The sequence below is a fragment of the Rhipicephalus microplus genome, chromosome X (assembly GCF_043290135.1).
Source record: "Rhipicephalus microplus isolate Deutch F79 chromosome X, USDA_Rmic, whole genome shotgun sequence".
Classification (NCBI taxonomy): domain Eukaryota; kingdom Metazoa; phylum Arthropoda; class Arachnida; order Ixodida; family Ixodidae; genus Rhipicephalus; species Rhipicephalus microplus.
The window spans coordinates 197,360,504-197,376,536 of NC_134710.1; the positions used below are offsets into that span (position 1 = coordinate 197,360,504).

Sequence of the window (16,033 nt, forward strand, 5' to 3'; positions counted from 1 at the left end):
AACTGTGCAGTGAAGCCAATCGTCGTGCGCGCAAGAAAAAAATACGGCGCGATGTTCCGTCGCGGATGACGTGCCGCCGACTCATTCTTGCGCACTGAGCGAGATGGCACTGTTGCAGTGAGGCGGTATATTGCTATAGGTAGCGAAAATTCTTGAGGCCCATGTGCTTAGATTTAGGCGCATGTTAAAGAACTCCAGGTGGTCAAAATTTTCGGAGCTCTCCACTATGGCGTTTCTCATACTAATATGGTGGTTTTGAGATGGTAAACTTCACAATTATTTAATGAGGTGAAAGTAATTTAATATAGTAACTGATTTTTGTAACACCGTAGCGTGGTTTTTACACCAGCCGTACGAAGCATGCACAGTGTTTATGCAATACCAATTTTGTAATTGCCTGGTTTATCTTGACCCCGCTAAATGGCGTCACCTATCCAGTCTGTCGGGGGCTCAACGTTTGGAGCTTTGATGTTCTGGCCATTATAGCTTTGGTAATCTGGCTGAAACGATGTAATCGCTATTAGCGCTCGCACTTTGGTTCATTTTTACACGATCTATGGAGTCTCTGAAATGCAGACATCATGACTGTCTATAGACGAAGGTGGTGCCCGCCGCGGTGGTATAGTGGCTAAGGTACTCGGCTGCAGACCCACATGTCGCGGGCTCTAATCCTGGCTGTGGCTACTGCATTTACGATGGAGGCGTAAATGTTGTGGGCCTGTGTGGTCAGATTTGAGGGCACGTTAAACCCCAGGTGGTCGAAATTTCCGGAGCCCTCCACTACGGCTTCTCTCATAATCATATGGTGGTTTTGGGACGCCAAACACCACATACCAATCATTATGGACGAAGGTGGATTTGCCGAATAGCGTCGCAAGCGTAGGCCTATCCAGCGGGTAGTTTAGGTTACATAAATATTCACGTTCTTTAAAGACCCGCGCAGGCACAGATTTCATGTGGAAACATGGTAACGCATATCGTATGTGTACAAGCTAAAAGCCCCTAATGGCGGTCACGATGAAACTGAAGTCGGTGCGCACAGAGAGTGCACTGGCGCCGTGCCATCGAGACCGTTAGGTCGGCTTCGCCGCTTAAAATTGAATATTTGACGTCTCTTTGCACCACGTGACAGCGCTCGCAAAATAGCGGTGCGAGCAGTGAAAGGAAAAGGCATGTCCAACTCTGCTACCTAAAGGTAGCTTATACAGAATGTCTGTATACAGAATGTCGGTATATACAGAATGTCTGTAGCAAGGCAAGGTCGTGAACGTATATTTAGCACCGGCGTCGCTCGGGGGTAGAATACTGGAATGACACGCAGAGGACCCGGGTTCAAATCTCACTAAGTCACCACACATCTTTGGTGTTTATTATGTGACCTTTTTTTCTGATTTATTGCAATAGCGGATACGGACACCGGCGGCGGCGGCGGTGGACAACTACGGCACTGCACGTGACCCATGTTGTAATCTCATAACAGCTTTCACTGTAAAACGACTCCCGGGTTTATACAGCAGAGGATTATTTGAGCATTCAGGCGAAGTTACAGTATACAAACCACGTAGCTTCCCGCAGCGTTTAACAATGACATTCCTTGTGTTTGTGTAGGCTGAGTTCAATTGCAATGGAAGGCCGCACACATGGTTGTGCGATAATGCGATTTCACCAAAATGCAGCAGGAAGTCTATGCTGCATAAAACCCAGAGTTGTTTTGAATATCCAGCTTTTTTTGAAGAGATATACTTTTTCTCACCCATTTTTTATTTAGTTATGACCGGCCGGAGTTACTGCCGCCGAGAGATGGCGTCACGTCTAGACGTTCCCAATTAGTGGGAATGCGGATTGTTGAATTTCTGAGAGAGCTAGGGTGACCTGAACGGGCTCGCATAGAGGCACGCAATTTTCGCAGCAAAGGGGAATGCTTGTTTCCTGGATATACATTTTGAGAATTTCTTATATCAGATCTGCACATATATTTTGCATGTGAGCAAAAGCACGCCATTAGAATTGCTCTGAAATTGTTGGGATATCGGTGATGTGTTCTTTCAAGAGAGCGTTAATGATGACAGGACATTTCATATTTACTGTCATTTTGCGAAGTGACTTCACCACGTGCCACGAAGTTATACGCCACCATATGCCACTCTACAGTAAAGACTAGGCCACTATGATATAGTACAGCGCACTTGTGCAAAATTACTACTTATACTATCCCGAATTCAGCTAAAAATATTCTTTTGTTTGGAGGTGTCATGTGCAATATAAATATGCAGCTTATCAAGTTTCATGCTGGTTCCTGCAGCCAGTGCGCACCGACTAAAATTTCTGAGCTTGAAGTAACGACAGTTGTAGCGTGCGCTCCTTTTCCCGGTGACGGTAACAGCCTTCTTCTGTTTTTGTGAACATAATGACTATAGTATTTAGCGGCTCTCTTATTTTAGGTAACACATACAACAGTGGCAAAGGATGAAGCATAATTTAATTTTTAAAGAAAGATAATGAAAGTACACACACACACACACACACCATATATATATATATATATATATATATATATATATATATATATATATATATATATATATATATATATATATATATATATATATATATATATATATATATATATATATATTGTGGGCATTTAGTATACCAATCCACTTCATCTGTACATTATCATCATTATCATGTGTTGCTCAAGCATCCTCATCGTTGTCACGTAGCATCATATCTTGGTTTGTTCATCTCAGCTGTCGGCTACCTGTTCCTCGGGCCTAATAAAGGTCTTCCAAACCAAGACTTCATACGTGGTGGAGCGTGCTGTTAGATCCCCCGTCATCCTCTCGACCACTCTACCCCCTGGAGCTACGTTCAGGTCACCGCTTGGGCCAAGTGTCCGGAAATATGTCGCACCAAGAAGAGGTCGGTGCTGCAGCCGTTCCCACTCCGCCACCGCGTGCCGCACCTTTTCACGTCATTAACAGCCTCTAGCGTGAGCCCCATCCCTTCGCTGGTATGCGCGGAGAAGATGTGGAGGAATAGTTGGAGGATTTTGAACGTGTCGGCGCTGCTAACCAGTGTGATAACACCTACAAACTCGCTCACGTGTCATTGTACCTCACGGGTGTCGCGAAGATGTGGTTCCTCAACCACTTCATCGACATCCCCGACTGGTCAGCCTTCAAAGATCAGCTTCGCCATGTCTTGGCACACCGGCTGTTCGTTCAGCTCTCGGAAAGAAAGCTCTCGCAACTCGGAAACGACACATCGGGGAGTCGTACACATCCTACATCGAGGATGTCCTTTCACTTTGCCGCCGGGTTGACACCCCAATGACAGAGTCAGACAAGGTACGCCAGCTTCTAAAGGGGATTGCACCCGTCGCATTCAATGCCCTCGCAGTCCAGAATCCGGCTACCGTTGCTGACGTTGCGACAACCTGTCAGTGCCTCGAAGAATTTGAGTCTATGCGCCTACAACCGGACAGTGACGCGGCCCGTATTACAGCGCATCAAAACCTACGAGACACAATAAGGGTGATTATACGCGAAGAATTGGAATCGATCGGATTCACACTACCTTCAGTGTGTCCCATTCAGTCCATTTCAACGTCATTGCGGGATGTCATCAGGGAGGAGCTCACGTCCATGACCCACATGGCCCACCTGCAGCCCACTGTCGCTCGTACTCCGTCGTTCTCGCATGCCGTCGCCGCACCATGAGGCACCGTCAGCTCGACGTCACCGCCACGAACGTACACGTCGGTTGCTGCCGCACCTCCCAGAAGCTTTCCTACGAGCTTTCCATCACTACCGCCTGAGCCATCATCTGTTCCTCTCACTGCTCTCTCTCTCCCGGTGCATCTAACACAAGCTACTACCCTCCTTATCGATTGACTCGCCCTACGTGCTATTATTGCGGCTATCGTGGTGACATTTCACGCTTTTGCCGCAAGCGCCAGCAAGATGAGCGCCGAGGATACGACATACGCGAACGAGACTTTACCGCAGGAGCCTTGTACCAGGGCCGTCGTTATTCGTCACCGCCGCGTCGGTCTCCATCTCCGCCAGCATCCGGTGAACTGCGCAGTAGTCTTCGATCAACCAGACGCCGTTCACCATCGCCCTACCGTCGCTCCTCTTCTCCTCTTCAGCCTGCTTCCCTCGCTTCTGATCGGCGTCCGGAATTTTAAGCGATGCAGTTTTTGGAGGACAAACTGCATTCCAACACAGTACTCCAATTCCTCCAGCGCGCCCTTACAATATGATTGCAGTCACAGTTGAGGGAGTGGACGTTGATGCTTTGGTGGACACTGGGGCTGGGTTTTCTATAATTCGTGCTGATTTGTGTACCCGTCTTTGAAAAGTCACGACGCCTTATGATGGACCAACAGTGGTTACAGCCCAGGAAACAATGATTCGCCCTTCCGCTCTCTGTACTGCCCGTGTGCTAATCGACGACATTCTTCATCATATACAATTCGCTGTGCTATCCCCGTGCTCCCACGAACTCATTTTAGGCTGGGACTTTCTTTCATCTGCTTCCGCGGCTATTTGTTGTGCACAACGTGTTGTCCATCTTACTGACACAGATCACTGGCTTAGTGACGAAACCTACAGGCTACAGACTCATCGCTGCTGTAGACATCGAGTTACCCCCAAACAAACATCAATTAGTCACAGTTTTGTCCAGCGACGTCGACTCTGGTGACATTTTGGTCACACCATTGCCCCGTTGCCTTAATAAGGCATAGCTCTGGCATCAGGTGTGGCTCGCTTCAACAATGGATCAGCTGTCCTTGCTGCTATGAACACCACACCAGATAAAATTTTACTGCCGCGGGGCACTACTGTCGCCTGCGTTGCCGATCTGGAGCCTGTGTGCGTCGTGCCTCTTACCCCTGCCTCCTCTAAAGGCCATCCTGGAGATCATGCTGCTTCCTCCGCCTTTACAGCAGCCATCAACAAAGACTTGACAGACTCGCAAAAGCAGCAGCGGCTTGATTTGTTGCAAAACCATGCAAACTCGTTTGACGTTTATTCATCCAGCCTGGGTCAGACAACTGCTACAGCACATCGTATTCAGACCGACGGCACATCCATTGTGCATCATCGTCCGTACCACGTCTCCCTAGCCGAACGAAAAATAATTGAGGAAAACGTAGACGATATGCTGCAACGGGAAATAATCCGACCCTCAACCAGTCCTTGGTCGTGTCCAGTGGTTCTGGTGTGTAAAAAAGACGATTCTGTACGATTTTGCGTCGATTACCAAGCACTCAGTAAGATCACTAGGAAGGACGTATACCCCATGCCACGTATCGACGACGCCCTCTATTCCTTACAAGGTGCTGAATTCTTTTCAAGCTTCGACTTGCGTTCCGGCTATTGACAAATCCCCTTGCACGAAGATGAAAAAGATAAAACTGCGTTTGCGACCCCGGATGGCCTATATGAATTCGATGTTATGCCGTTTGGTCTATGCAATGCGCCCGCAATTTTTGAGTGCTTGATTGACACCGTGCTGCGTGGCCTGAAATGGAAGACTTGCCTATGTTACCTCGATGACATTGTTGTCTTTTCATCGACGTTTCCTCAACATCTGCAACGCTTGGACGAGGTCCTGACTTGCATTGCGGGCGCTGGTCTTCAAATTAACACCAAGAAGTGCCATTTCGCCAGCAGATCTATCAAGGTCCTCGGTCACGTTGTGAGCAAGGACGGAAATCGTCCAGACCCTGAGAAAACTGCTGCGGTGCTTCGCTTCCCTCGCCCTGACAAGCCGAACGATTTGCGAAGTTTCCTTGGTCTCGCCTCTTACTTTCGGCGATTTATACAAAACTTTGCCTCCATAGCCGCACCACTCCATAAGCTACTTGCTTCTGGTACGCCCTTTCAGTGGTCTCAGGAATGTGAATCGGCTTTCGACAGGTTGAAGAGTGCCCTCACGACTGATCCTGTACTTTTTCATTTTCACAATGGTGCACCGACCTTCCTCCATACAGACGCTAGCGGCCACGGTTTAGGAGCCGTGCTCCTCCAGCGCGACAACTCTTCGCGAGAGCGAGTCGTTGCGTACGCCAGCCGCGTCCTCTCCGCAGCCGAGAGAAACTACACGATCACCGAGAAGGAGTGCCTCGCCATCGTTTGGTCACTGCAGAAATTCCGTCCCTATCTTCACGGCCACCATTTCACCATTGTTACCGACCACCACGCTTTATGTTGGCTTTCGACACTCAAGAACTTGTCGGGACGCCTCGGCTGCTGGATTCCACGCCTACAAGAGTATGATTTTGACATCGTATACAAGTGTGGCAGAAAGTATATCGACGCCGATGCTCTTTCTCGCTGCCCACTACCAGCGGCTCCCCTCAGCGTTTCCGCAATCACTTTGCACAACACACCCTCGGAGTCCACGTCTACGGTGGTTTCCTCTCTCGCCTCTATGGACCAGCTGCCTTCGGACGACCCGCACGATTTTTCTTCTCGACAGCTGGCTGACCCATACTGTCGACGTATTATAGGCTACCTCACTGGCAGTTCCCGTCCACTTAATGCGAGGCTCCGTCATGAACTCTCGCAGTTTAAGCTGGACAACTCAGTGCTGTACCGCAAAATTTACCATCCTGATGGCCAGCGCTGGGTTCCCGTTCTACCCCGATCGTTTTGGTCCGAAGTCCTCAGAGCACTTCATGACCATCCGACGGCTGGTCACCTTGGTTACCACAAAACCTACGATGGCCTTCGAAGTCGGTTTTATTGGCCAGGTATTACCACTAGTGTAGCTCGGTACGTTGGATCCTGCACTACCTGCCAATGTAGAAAACTACCCGCATCTGCTCCAGCCGGTACACTACAGCCTCTTCCGTGCCCAGCCACACCATTCGAAGTTGTAGGCATCGATCTTTATGGCCCCCTTCCAGTCAGTGCTGCTGGAAACCGATGGATAGTAACAGCCGTGAGACCATTTGACGCGCTACGCCGAGATGGCATCCGTCACTGCCGGTTCAGCTTCTGAAATTGCCGATTTCATCCTCCGAGCCATTATACTGCGTCATGGTGCTCCACGTGTATTGCTCAGTGACCGTGGAAGGGCCTTCCTTTCACAACTAGTGAACGAACTTCTTCGCGCCTCTGGCACAACTCACAAGACTGCCTCTAGTTATCATCCCATAACTAATGGCCTCACTGAGCGATTCCACCGCACTCTTGCTGACATGATCGCCGCCTACATTCAACCAGACCACAAGAACTGGGATTTAGTTCTACCATTCGTCACTTTCGCCTACAATACGGCTAGTCAGCGGACAACCGGCTACTCACCATTTTACCTAATTTATGGACGCTCCCCTACTTCTTTCCTGAACGTCTCTTTCTTTACCTGCCACGTGGATTCATCTCCATCCTCTTCAGAGGAATACGTTTTACGGCTCGCAGAGAGCCGCCAACGTGCTCGTATAAACACTGAATCCCGACAGCAAGACAGAAAGCTGATTTATGTTGAATCGCATCATGCTGTATCCTTTCAACCTGAAGACAAAGTGCTCTTTTTGATGCCTATTCGCACACCTGGTTCGTGCGACAAATTCCAGCCACGGTTTATCGGGCCGTACGCAGTTCTTGAAGAAACTTCACCAGTGAATTATCGCGTGACGCCACTTGTAGCCCCAGCAGATCCCCGTTATCGAACTGCTGAGGTCGTCCATGTCTCCCGTATGAAGCCCTTCATGCGACGTTCTTTGTTCCCTTCACTTGCCACGGCCAGGCTGGCCGCTTTCACGTGAGGGGAATTAGTGTGGGCATTTAGTATACCAATCCTCTTCATCTGTACATTATCATCATTATCATGTGTGGCTCATGCATCCTCATCGTTGTCACGTAGCATCATCATCTTGGTTCGTTCATCTCAGCTGTCGGCTGCTGGTTTCTCGGGCCTAATAAAGGTCTTCCAAACCAAGACTTCATAATATATATATATATATATATATATATATATATATATATATATATATATATATATATATATATATATATATATATATATATATATATATATATGCGGTAGAAAAAGAGGTTGACAAACGTGTGAAAACACAAGTTTTACAAACGTTTCGGCAGGTGGGCCTGTCTTTGTTGTTTTACTAACGAAGGCAGGCCCACCTGCCGAAACGTTAGTAAAACTTCTGTTTTCGCACGTTTGTCGACCTTTTTTTCTACCGTATATATATATATATATATATATATATATATATATATATATATATATATATATATATATATATATATATACACATATATAACCAGACACCGTTGCTTCTCTAGCCCACACCATCGGAAGAGAGTGAGAGCTCCACGAAAACGATGGGCAGATCTCCTTGCGTCACACTATCAAAGAGGTATATTTTCAGCTCCGGCTCGACAAGCGTCTCTACCCTCCCCCTCATCCATCACTCACTGCGCTCGGGGCTCAAACTTTACGGCGCATCCAAAAGAATTGCCTGATAACCCCTTCTCACCTTTTCCTTTATAAATATAGGTCTAACCCTTGCTGTCCCAATTGCCCCTCCCCATATGCTGACCTGTCACGCAGCTTGTTTCACTGCCCAACTGCTCAGCAATCCAGCTAACCAGCTATTACGCTCTGCCATTCCTTTCCATCACGTCCTGGCTCGCCTGAATCGGCGCTGAAGGGGAAGAAGAACAGCGTCGACTGGTCGCACAGGCGGAGACAATGCTCGGCCAGCCTGTAAATTATGGCTGAATAAAAGTCTACTACGATATATATATATATATATATATATATATATATATATATATATATATATGTATATATTTATATATTTATATATATATATATATATATATATATATATATTGATACGTGTATGGAACTGTCACTTCGGCACAGCTGAAATGGCACCCGAAAGGAGGAAGACGACAACGTGGTTGTTGTGGGTTGGTCTCTCGAGCTTTCTCCATTGGCCTTGCATGACTGTGCGCTCTTTAAGCTGTTAGCAAGACCTGCTGTCGGTAAATGAATATTCCCCGCAACACCTTTTGGTGAAAGGTGCGGGGTCTTCACATAACTCGGCTCTGGAATTCTGCAGTGAACGCCAGCTTTGTCCAGCCATGATGCCTGAAACTGGCACTCAGGCCTCGCCACCCGCGCTGGCTCCATCACCTGTAATCCCCCCCCCCCTCCCCATCTTCTTGACCCTGGCACGTTTTCCGGGACGGACAGCACGAACGTCGAAGAATGGCTCGCATTATTTGAGCACGTAAGCAAGCACTACAGGTGGGACGAGACGCTTATGCTGGCAAATATTCTATTCTACCTACGGGGTACGGCTCGCGCCTGGTATGAGACGCATGAAGAAGAATTAACCAGCTGGGACACATGCAAGCAAAAGCTTCGAGACTTGTTCGGTCGGTCAGTTGCTCGTAAGATGGCAGCCAGGCAGGAAGTCGCACCGCATGTTCACTCATCGACGGAGTCGTACGTCACGTACATCCAAGACGTATACTGGCACTGTGCCGGAAGACTGACAAAAATATGTCTGAGGAGGACAAGTTCAGCAACGTGTTGAAAGGCATTGCTGATGATGCTTTCTACATACTAATGTGTAAGAACTGTACCACTGTCGACTCCATCATATCTGAATGCCGATGGTTTGAACAAGCTAAAAGCAGGCGAATAACGCACCACTTCACGAGACTACCAAAGACCGCCGCGATATCGTCTTGCGAGGATTCTGCAGCGCCCCCTTCACTTGCGCCTCCTGCAAATATCACAAGGATTGTTCGCCAAGAGCTGGAGGTCATGGCACCCGATTCTTATCAGCCCCCTGTGCAAGACAGTTGGGCAACAGTCTCACTTATTCAAGCCGTCGTACGTCAGGAGTTTGCGAAACTGAGCGTCCAGGTTCCCCAGCCCGCCACGATCATGCCGCAACCCATGAGCACTCCCGTCAACAACGCTGGCCACCACTCTGCTCCACTTGTCACTGCGGCAGCTTCGACTCCTCTGTTTCCACCACGCTACCGAAATCCATCTGAGTGGCGCACGCACGATGATCGACCCATCTGCTTTTTTTGCTCTCGAGTTGGGCACATGTCCCGCTATTGCCGCAACAGGTGGTATTTCCGGCCAAGCTTTCCTAATGTCGACCACCGTCAGGACCGGGGACACTATTCGCAACCCACTTTTCCGGATGACTATCTTCAGGACCCTTCACCTCGCCGTTCATCTCCGCACTCCGAACCATCCTACGCTGACATCGTCTTCCAAAGAAACGGGTCTAGCTGCTCGCGATCACCTCAGGATTGGCCGTCACGCTCCTCTCAACGCTGCTGCTCTCCGTCACCGGCTTATTCTGGTCATCCCCGGGAAACTGACGAGTGCAGCTACTGGAGGTGGCGCTGCGTTGACGACTCAGAACGAAAACCCTCACCCGGCTACAAATTCTAGACGCAATTTACTTCGAGTGTTCATTGATGGCCACGCCGTTTCTGCTCTGACACTGGTGCCCAAGTATCTGTTATGAGTTCAACACTGGGATCACGCCTGAAAAAGTTTCTCACACCTGCTATGTTCTCTACTGTTCGAGTGGCCAACAGTAGTCGAACATCGGTGCTTGGCATGTGCACTGCCCGCGTTACTGTTGCCGGCCACCACACTTCCGTTCTCTTCGCAGACATTGATGCTTGCCCACATGACGTCATCCTTAGAATTGATTTCTTAACCGCCACTTCGCCCTCATCGATTGTTCTACCGGTATCTTACGGCTTGAATTGCCTTTGTGCACTGATTTCACTCCTCCAAGTGGCACTCGGCTACGATTCGTGGAGTCTCTACGGCTACCGCCCCAGGATGCTATGTACATTCCTGTGTCGCCCTTTCCGTCCGTTCCTGATGGAGACTATCTAGTGTCTCCCCTAATTGATTTGACCCTTACGCATCACATCCCACTACCACATACTATACTGGTTGTTGCTAACAACATGGCGCTACTTCTAGTTCTGAACTTCTCTACGTCGACCCAAGTTCTTCCCCAAGGCATCACTTCAGGCGATTTTTCCACCCTTGATGAATGTTCGATTTGTTCTTTTATCCCTGACACAAAGAGCGGTGCGAAGCCTGTCATCACCCCGCAATATAAGGTGATCCTCGACAAAACGATATCCAGCGACCTCTTACCTTCCCAAGTCGCAGCGCTCCGGGGTGTTCTATTTTCTTGCCTGGATATCTTTGACGTCGACGACCGTCCCCTAGGCCGCACAAGTGCCGTAATTCACCGCACCGACACCGGCGACGCCAGTCCACGCCACAAACGCACTTATCGCGTGTCACACGTTGAGCGCCAAGTTATACAGACGGAGGTCGAGGAAATGCTGAGCAAAGACGTCATTGAGCCTTCATCGAGTCCTTGGGCATCTCCTGTGGTCTTAGATAAAAAGAAGGACAACACCTGGTGCTTTTGCATCGACTATTGCCACCTGAATCGGATCACCAAGATGGACGTTTATCCTCTACCCCGAATTGATGATGCGCTCGACTGCCTCCACGGCGCCAACTATTTCTCGTCCCTTGACCTTCGATCCGGATACTGGCAAATTTCGGTCGACGACCGCGACCGCGAGAAGACAACATTCCCCACACCCGACGGACTTTACCAATTCAAGGTCATGCCTTTTGGGTTGTGCAATGCCCCGGCTACTTTTGAACGTATGATGGACTTTCTTCTCCGTGGTTTCAGATGGTCGACCTGCCTTTGCTATCTTGATAATGTAATCGTTTTCTCGTCCTCCTTCGAAAGCCGCCTGTCTCGTCTCTCGGTGATTCTTGACGTTTCTCGTTTCACTGGTCTCCAACTTAATTCGTCGAAATGTTCATTTGGATGCCTGCACATTAAAGTACTCGGCCACCTTGTTGACGCCAGTGGTGTTCAACCCGACCCTGACAAAGTCTCTACAGTCCGAGAATTCCTGGTTCCGCGTTCCACAGAAAAAATTCGTAGTTTTATTGGGCTCTGCTTATACTTCCGCCGCTTTGTCTTTAACTTCGCGTATGTTGCTAGGCCCCTTAAGGATCTCCTCGAAAAGAATGTTGTCTTTTCTTAGGGGAAGAACCAGGAACATTCCTTCGCGTCGCTGATTACTGCCCTCACATCGCTACCTGCGTGGCTCATTTTGATCCAGCGGCTCGTACAGAGCTTCGCACCGATGAAAGCGGTCATAGCATTGGTGCTATACTCGCTCAGATACAGAATGGCACCAACCGTGTGATAGCCTACGCTAGTCGCCTTCTTTCGCAAGCGGAAAAATTTATTCCATCACCAAGCGGGAATGCATAGCCCTCGCTTGGGCCATTTCGAAATTCCGTCCGTACTTATACGGACGTCCGTTCGCAGTCATCACGGACCATCACGTGCTTTGCAGGCTGTTGACGCTTAGGGACCCTACAGGAAGACTCGGCCGATGGGCGTTTCAATTACAGGAGTACACGTTCTGGGTTGTGTACAAATCTGAAAAGCTGCACAGCGATGCTGACTGTTTATCCCGGAATCCCGTTGATTCACCTAACTCCAATGATATAGAATCTGATGCCTGCGTTTTAGCCATCCCTCACTTTCTGAACGTGGCCGACGAACAGTGCCGAGATCCATCGCTGCTTACCATCATTGACCGCCTTCAATTGCGTCATACTGACCCTTCCCTTAGCAGATTCCTGCTTCAAGACAACAATTTGTACCGCCGCCACTTACACCCCGACGACGCGGAATGTTTACTCGTCGTACCACATTACCTGCGAAAGAATGTTCTGCGACAATTTCATGACGCTCGAACGTCTGGACATCTAAAAGTTTTGAGAACTTCCGACCATGTTCGACGACGAGTATTCTGAAAGGGTCTCTACCACTCCGTTCGCCGTTACGTAGCATCTTGCGACCTCTGCCGGCGCCGAAAGAAGTCTACGACTCCCCCTGCCGGATTTCTTCAACCTATTGAAGTTCCAGCCGAGCCGTTTTATCGAGTGGGGTTGGACTTGCTAGGTACCTTTCCTATTTCTACAACTGGAAATAGATTGCAGTGGCCACAGATTATGCCACTCGGTATGGAATCACTCGAGTGCTACCAACCCCAACCAGCTGCGCAACAGACGTTGTCGACTCCTTGCTCTACAACATTATTCTGCAGCATGGCGCTCCGCCTCACCTGCTCACAGACCGTGGTCGCTACTTTCTATCTCGGGTGGTTGATGATCTACTCCGATCTTGTGCTACCCGTCACAACTTCACCACATCTTACCACCCTCTGACTTACAGAGTGCCTAAACCGCACATTGACAGACATGATTTCCGTGTACGTATCTACCGACCACACTGATTGGGACATAGCTCTGCCGTTCGTCACCTTCGCCTATAACTCGTCGCGTCATGAAACAGCAGGCTACTTCCCATTTTATCTACTCTTCGGACGTCATCCCTTTCTGCCCTTCGACACACTGCTTTCATCGACCAACCATCCTCCACTTCGTACGCTCAGGATGCGATCACCCATGCTCTCACGGCACGCGCGGTAGCCCGCGCTCGGTTACCGTCGTCGCAGACAGCACAAAAGTTCCTTTACGACTGTCGACATAGGGATGTCGTTTTTTTCTGTCGGATCTCTTGTTTTTTAGTGGCTCCCATCTCGACATATCGGCATCTGCGAGAAACTACTATCGGGAAACGCTGTGCCCTACTGAGTCCTTCGTCAGGTCACACCTGTGACCTAAGAGATCGCCTCTACCACAAACTCATCGGCTGCTGCACCCAGAACGGAAATAGTCCACGTTTCCCGTCTCAAGCCCTACAACGTGGACTCGCTCATTTAACAGGCACCGAGACTGTGCCTTACCGGCCGGTGTGATACGTGTATGGAACTGCCGCTTCGGCACAGCTGAAATGGCACTCGAAAGGAGGAAGACGACAACGTGGTTGTTGTGGGTTGGTCTCTCAAGCTTGCCCCATTGGCCTGCATGACTGTGTGACCCTCATGTGCTATCTAGTGGGTCTATCCAAAAGGATGCCGCTCTCCCTGCGGCATCTGCGCGTGCTGTTGCGTCCTTCCTACTGCATCGATTCATACTGCGCCATAGTCCACCCCAGGAGCTTCTCAACGATAGAGGCCGTGTCTTCTTGTCAGAAGTCGTCGAAGCCATTCCCACTGAGTGCCATTCTGTACACCGCAAAACTACTGCTTACCACCCGCAGACGAATGGTCTCACCGAACGCTTTAACCGCACCCTCGGCGACATGCTTTCGATGTACGTCGCCGCCAACTACATGAATTGGGATACTATACTGCCCTTCGTCACCTACGCCTACAACACCGCCCCAGGTATACAAGGATTTCATTAGAGAAATAATAGCTATTGCAAAACGCCGGCGAGGTTTTCCATTTTGCATGAGAACCAATGAAGACAAGCACCTGTCTTTGTCGGTTGTCACTCGTTCTTTGTCTTGTGTGTGCGCTACTACAGAAATGAAATACCAACGTTCCCAGACTTGCGTGATTTGAATATTTTTTGTAGATGATGTTTTTCATAGAAGTTTTTCATAGAACGATGTTGAGTACCTTATTAAGTCTAATTACTTATAATCAAACACATATTCGATTGATTGATGTGTGGGGTTTAACATCCCGAACCACTATATAAACAGCGCAACCCAGAAGTAACTACTTATAGGTTGCGCTGTTCCTGCATTCACTATATGATTATGAGAGACGACGTAGTGGAGGACTCCGGAAATTTCGACCACCAGGGGTTCTTTAACGTGCAACCAAACCTGAGTACACGGGCAACAACATTTTCGCCTCAATCGAAAATGCAGCCGCCGTAGCTGGGATTCGATCCCGAGACTTGTGGGAAACTCGTATTCCCGAGAATACAGTGATTAAAATGTACTGTAACTTCATGGATAGTATGATTTCTTAACAAGGCTTGTAATCATGGTTACCGGCTTTCAGTGCTTCAGTTATTCTCGTTATCCCGACTGTACAGGTGGTCGATACGTATTCTAACAAGAACCTTGGACCGCTTGAAAAAGGGGAGATCTTTGTGAAGGGTCCAAGCACTTTCAAGGCTTATCTTGGACGACCAGAAGAAACAGCTAGCGTCTACAAAGACGGCTTCGTTCGCACAGGTACGATACTTGTTTTTCTCTCTCTTAAATGCACTCTTAGGTGTGTTCACCTGGACTAAAGTATAAAGAGGGAAATACAGCCAAACCCGCATATATTGAACTCAACAAAAAAACGGGAATAACACATAATACATACGCTATATATAGTACAATAGAACACAAAACTTCCGAAAAAATTTACCATACTTTCATTGCAAATTTTGGTGCACAAGTATAGCCTTCACGAAACTGGTTTGTAATAATAGTAGAAGCGTGGATTATGCCAATACGCGAAGATCACTCTCTCGCTCTCTCTCTCTGTCTTTATTTCTTATGTTTACGTGGCCTAATTGTAACTGGGGTGGGAGTCATATGCTTGGCCAGGTAGTAGGTGAGAAAATAAGGTAGAGATGTAAACAGCGACTCAACATTTTCGTACGCATCTGTGCGTACTCATCGGGTGCTGGAAACCTATAGTCTCTGTTGACTGTGATTTGGCGTTGTTTTTAAATACTGTACTCAACTTGCACTTTGGCAAACTGCACACAGCAGTGATGTCAGCTTTCTTTTCTCTGACATTGACTCTGTTGGTTAGCGCCAACATTGCGGAGAACATAACATATTCTTCCGTTTTACAGCAGCCATTGCGTTAGCAAAAGGAGCTGAGAAGCGAACGGCGACCCACGCACGATGGTCGCGACATGAGCGGAAGTGAGCGATGGCTCGCGGTAGTTGCTACTCTCTCTGCGTGGCACCCATCTAATCAAATTTATAATATGCATGCCGCAAGCTTCTCTTCCGGGAGAAAAACAGCAAATTTTGGGCGAGGGTAAGCAAACTTCTAGGGGCGTTTCGTCTCGCCTGCTT

The 16,033-nt window shown here is 48.6% G+C and overlaps 1 protein-coding gene across 3 annotated transcripts in view; it reads left to right on the forward strand.

Moving 5' to 3' along the window:
- LOC119187654 (uncharacterized) overlaps positions 1-16,033 on the forward strand; it is an 87,975-nt gene that overhangs the window by 59,171 nt on the left and 12,771 nt on the right. For all 3 annotated transcript variants that reach the window (XM_037435738.2, XM_075878454.1, XM_037435739.2), the window contains exon 8: positions 15,046-15,187. In XM_037435738.2, coding sequence (XP_037291635.2) covers positions 15,046-15,187 — 142 coding nt within the window. The remainder of the gene's footprint in view (positions 1-15,045; positions 15,188-16,033) is intronic.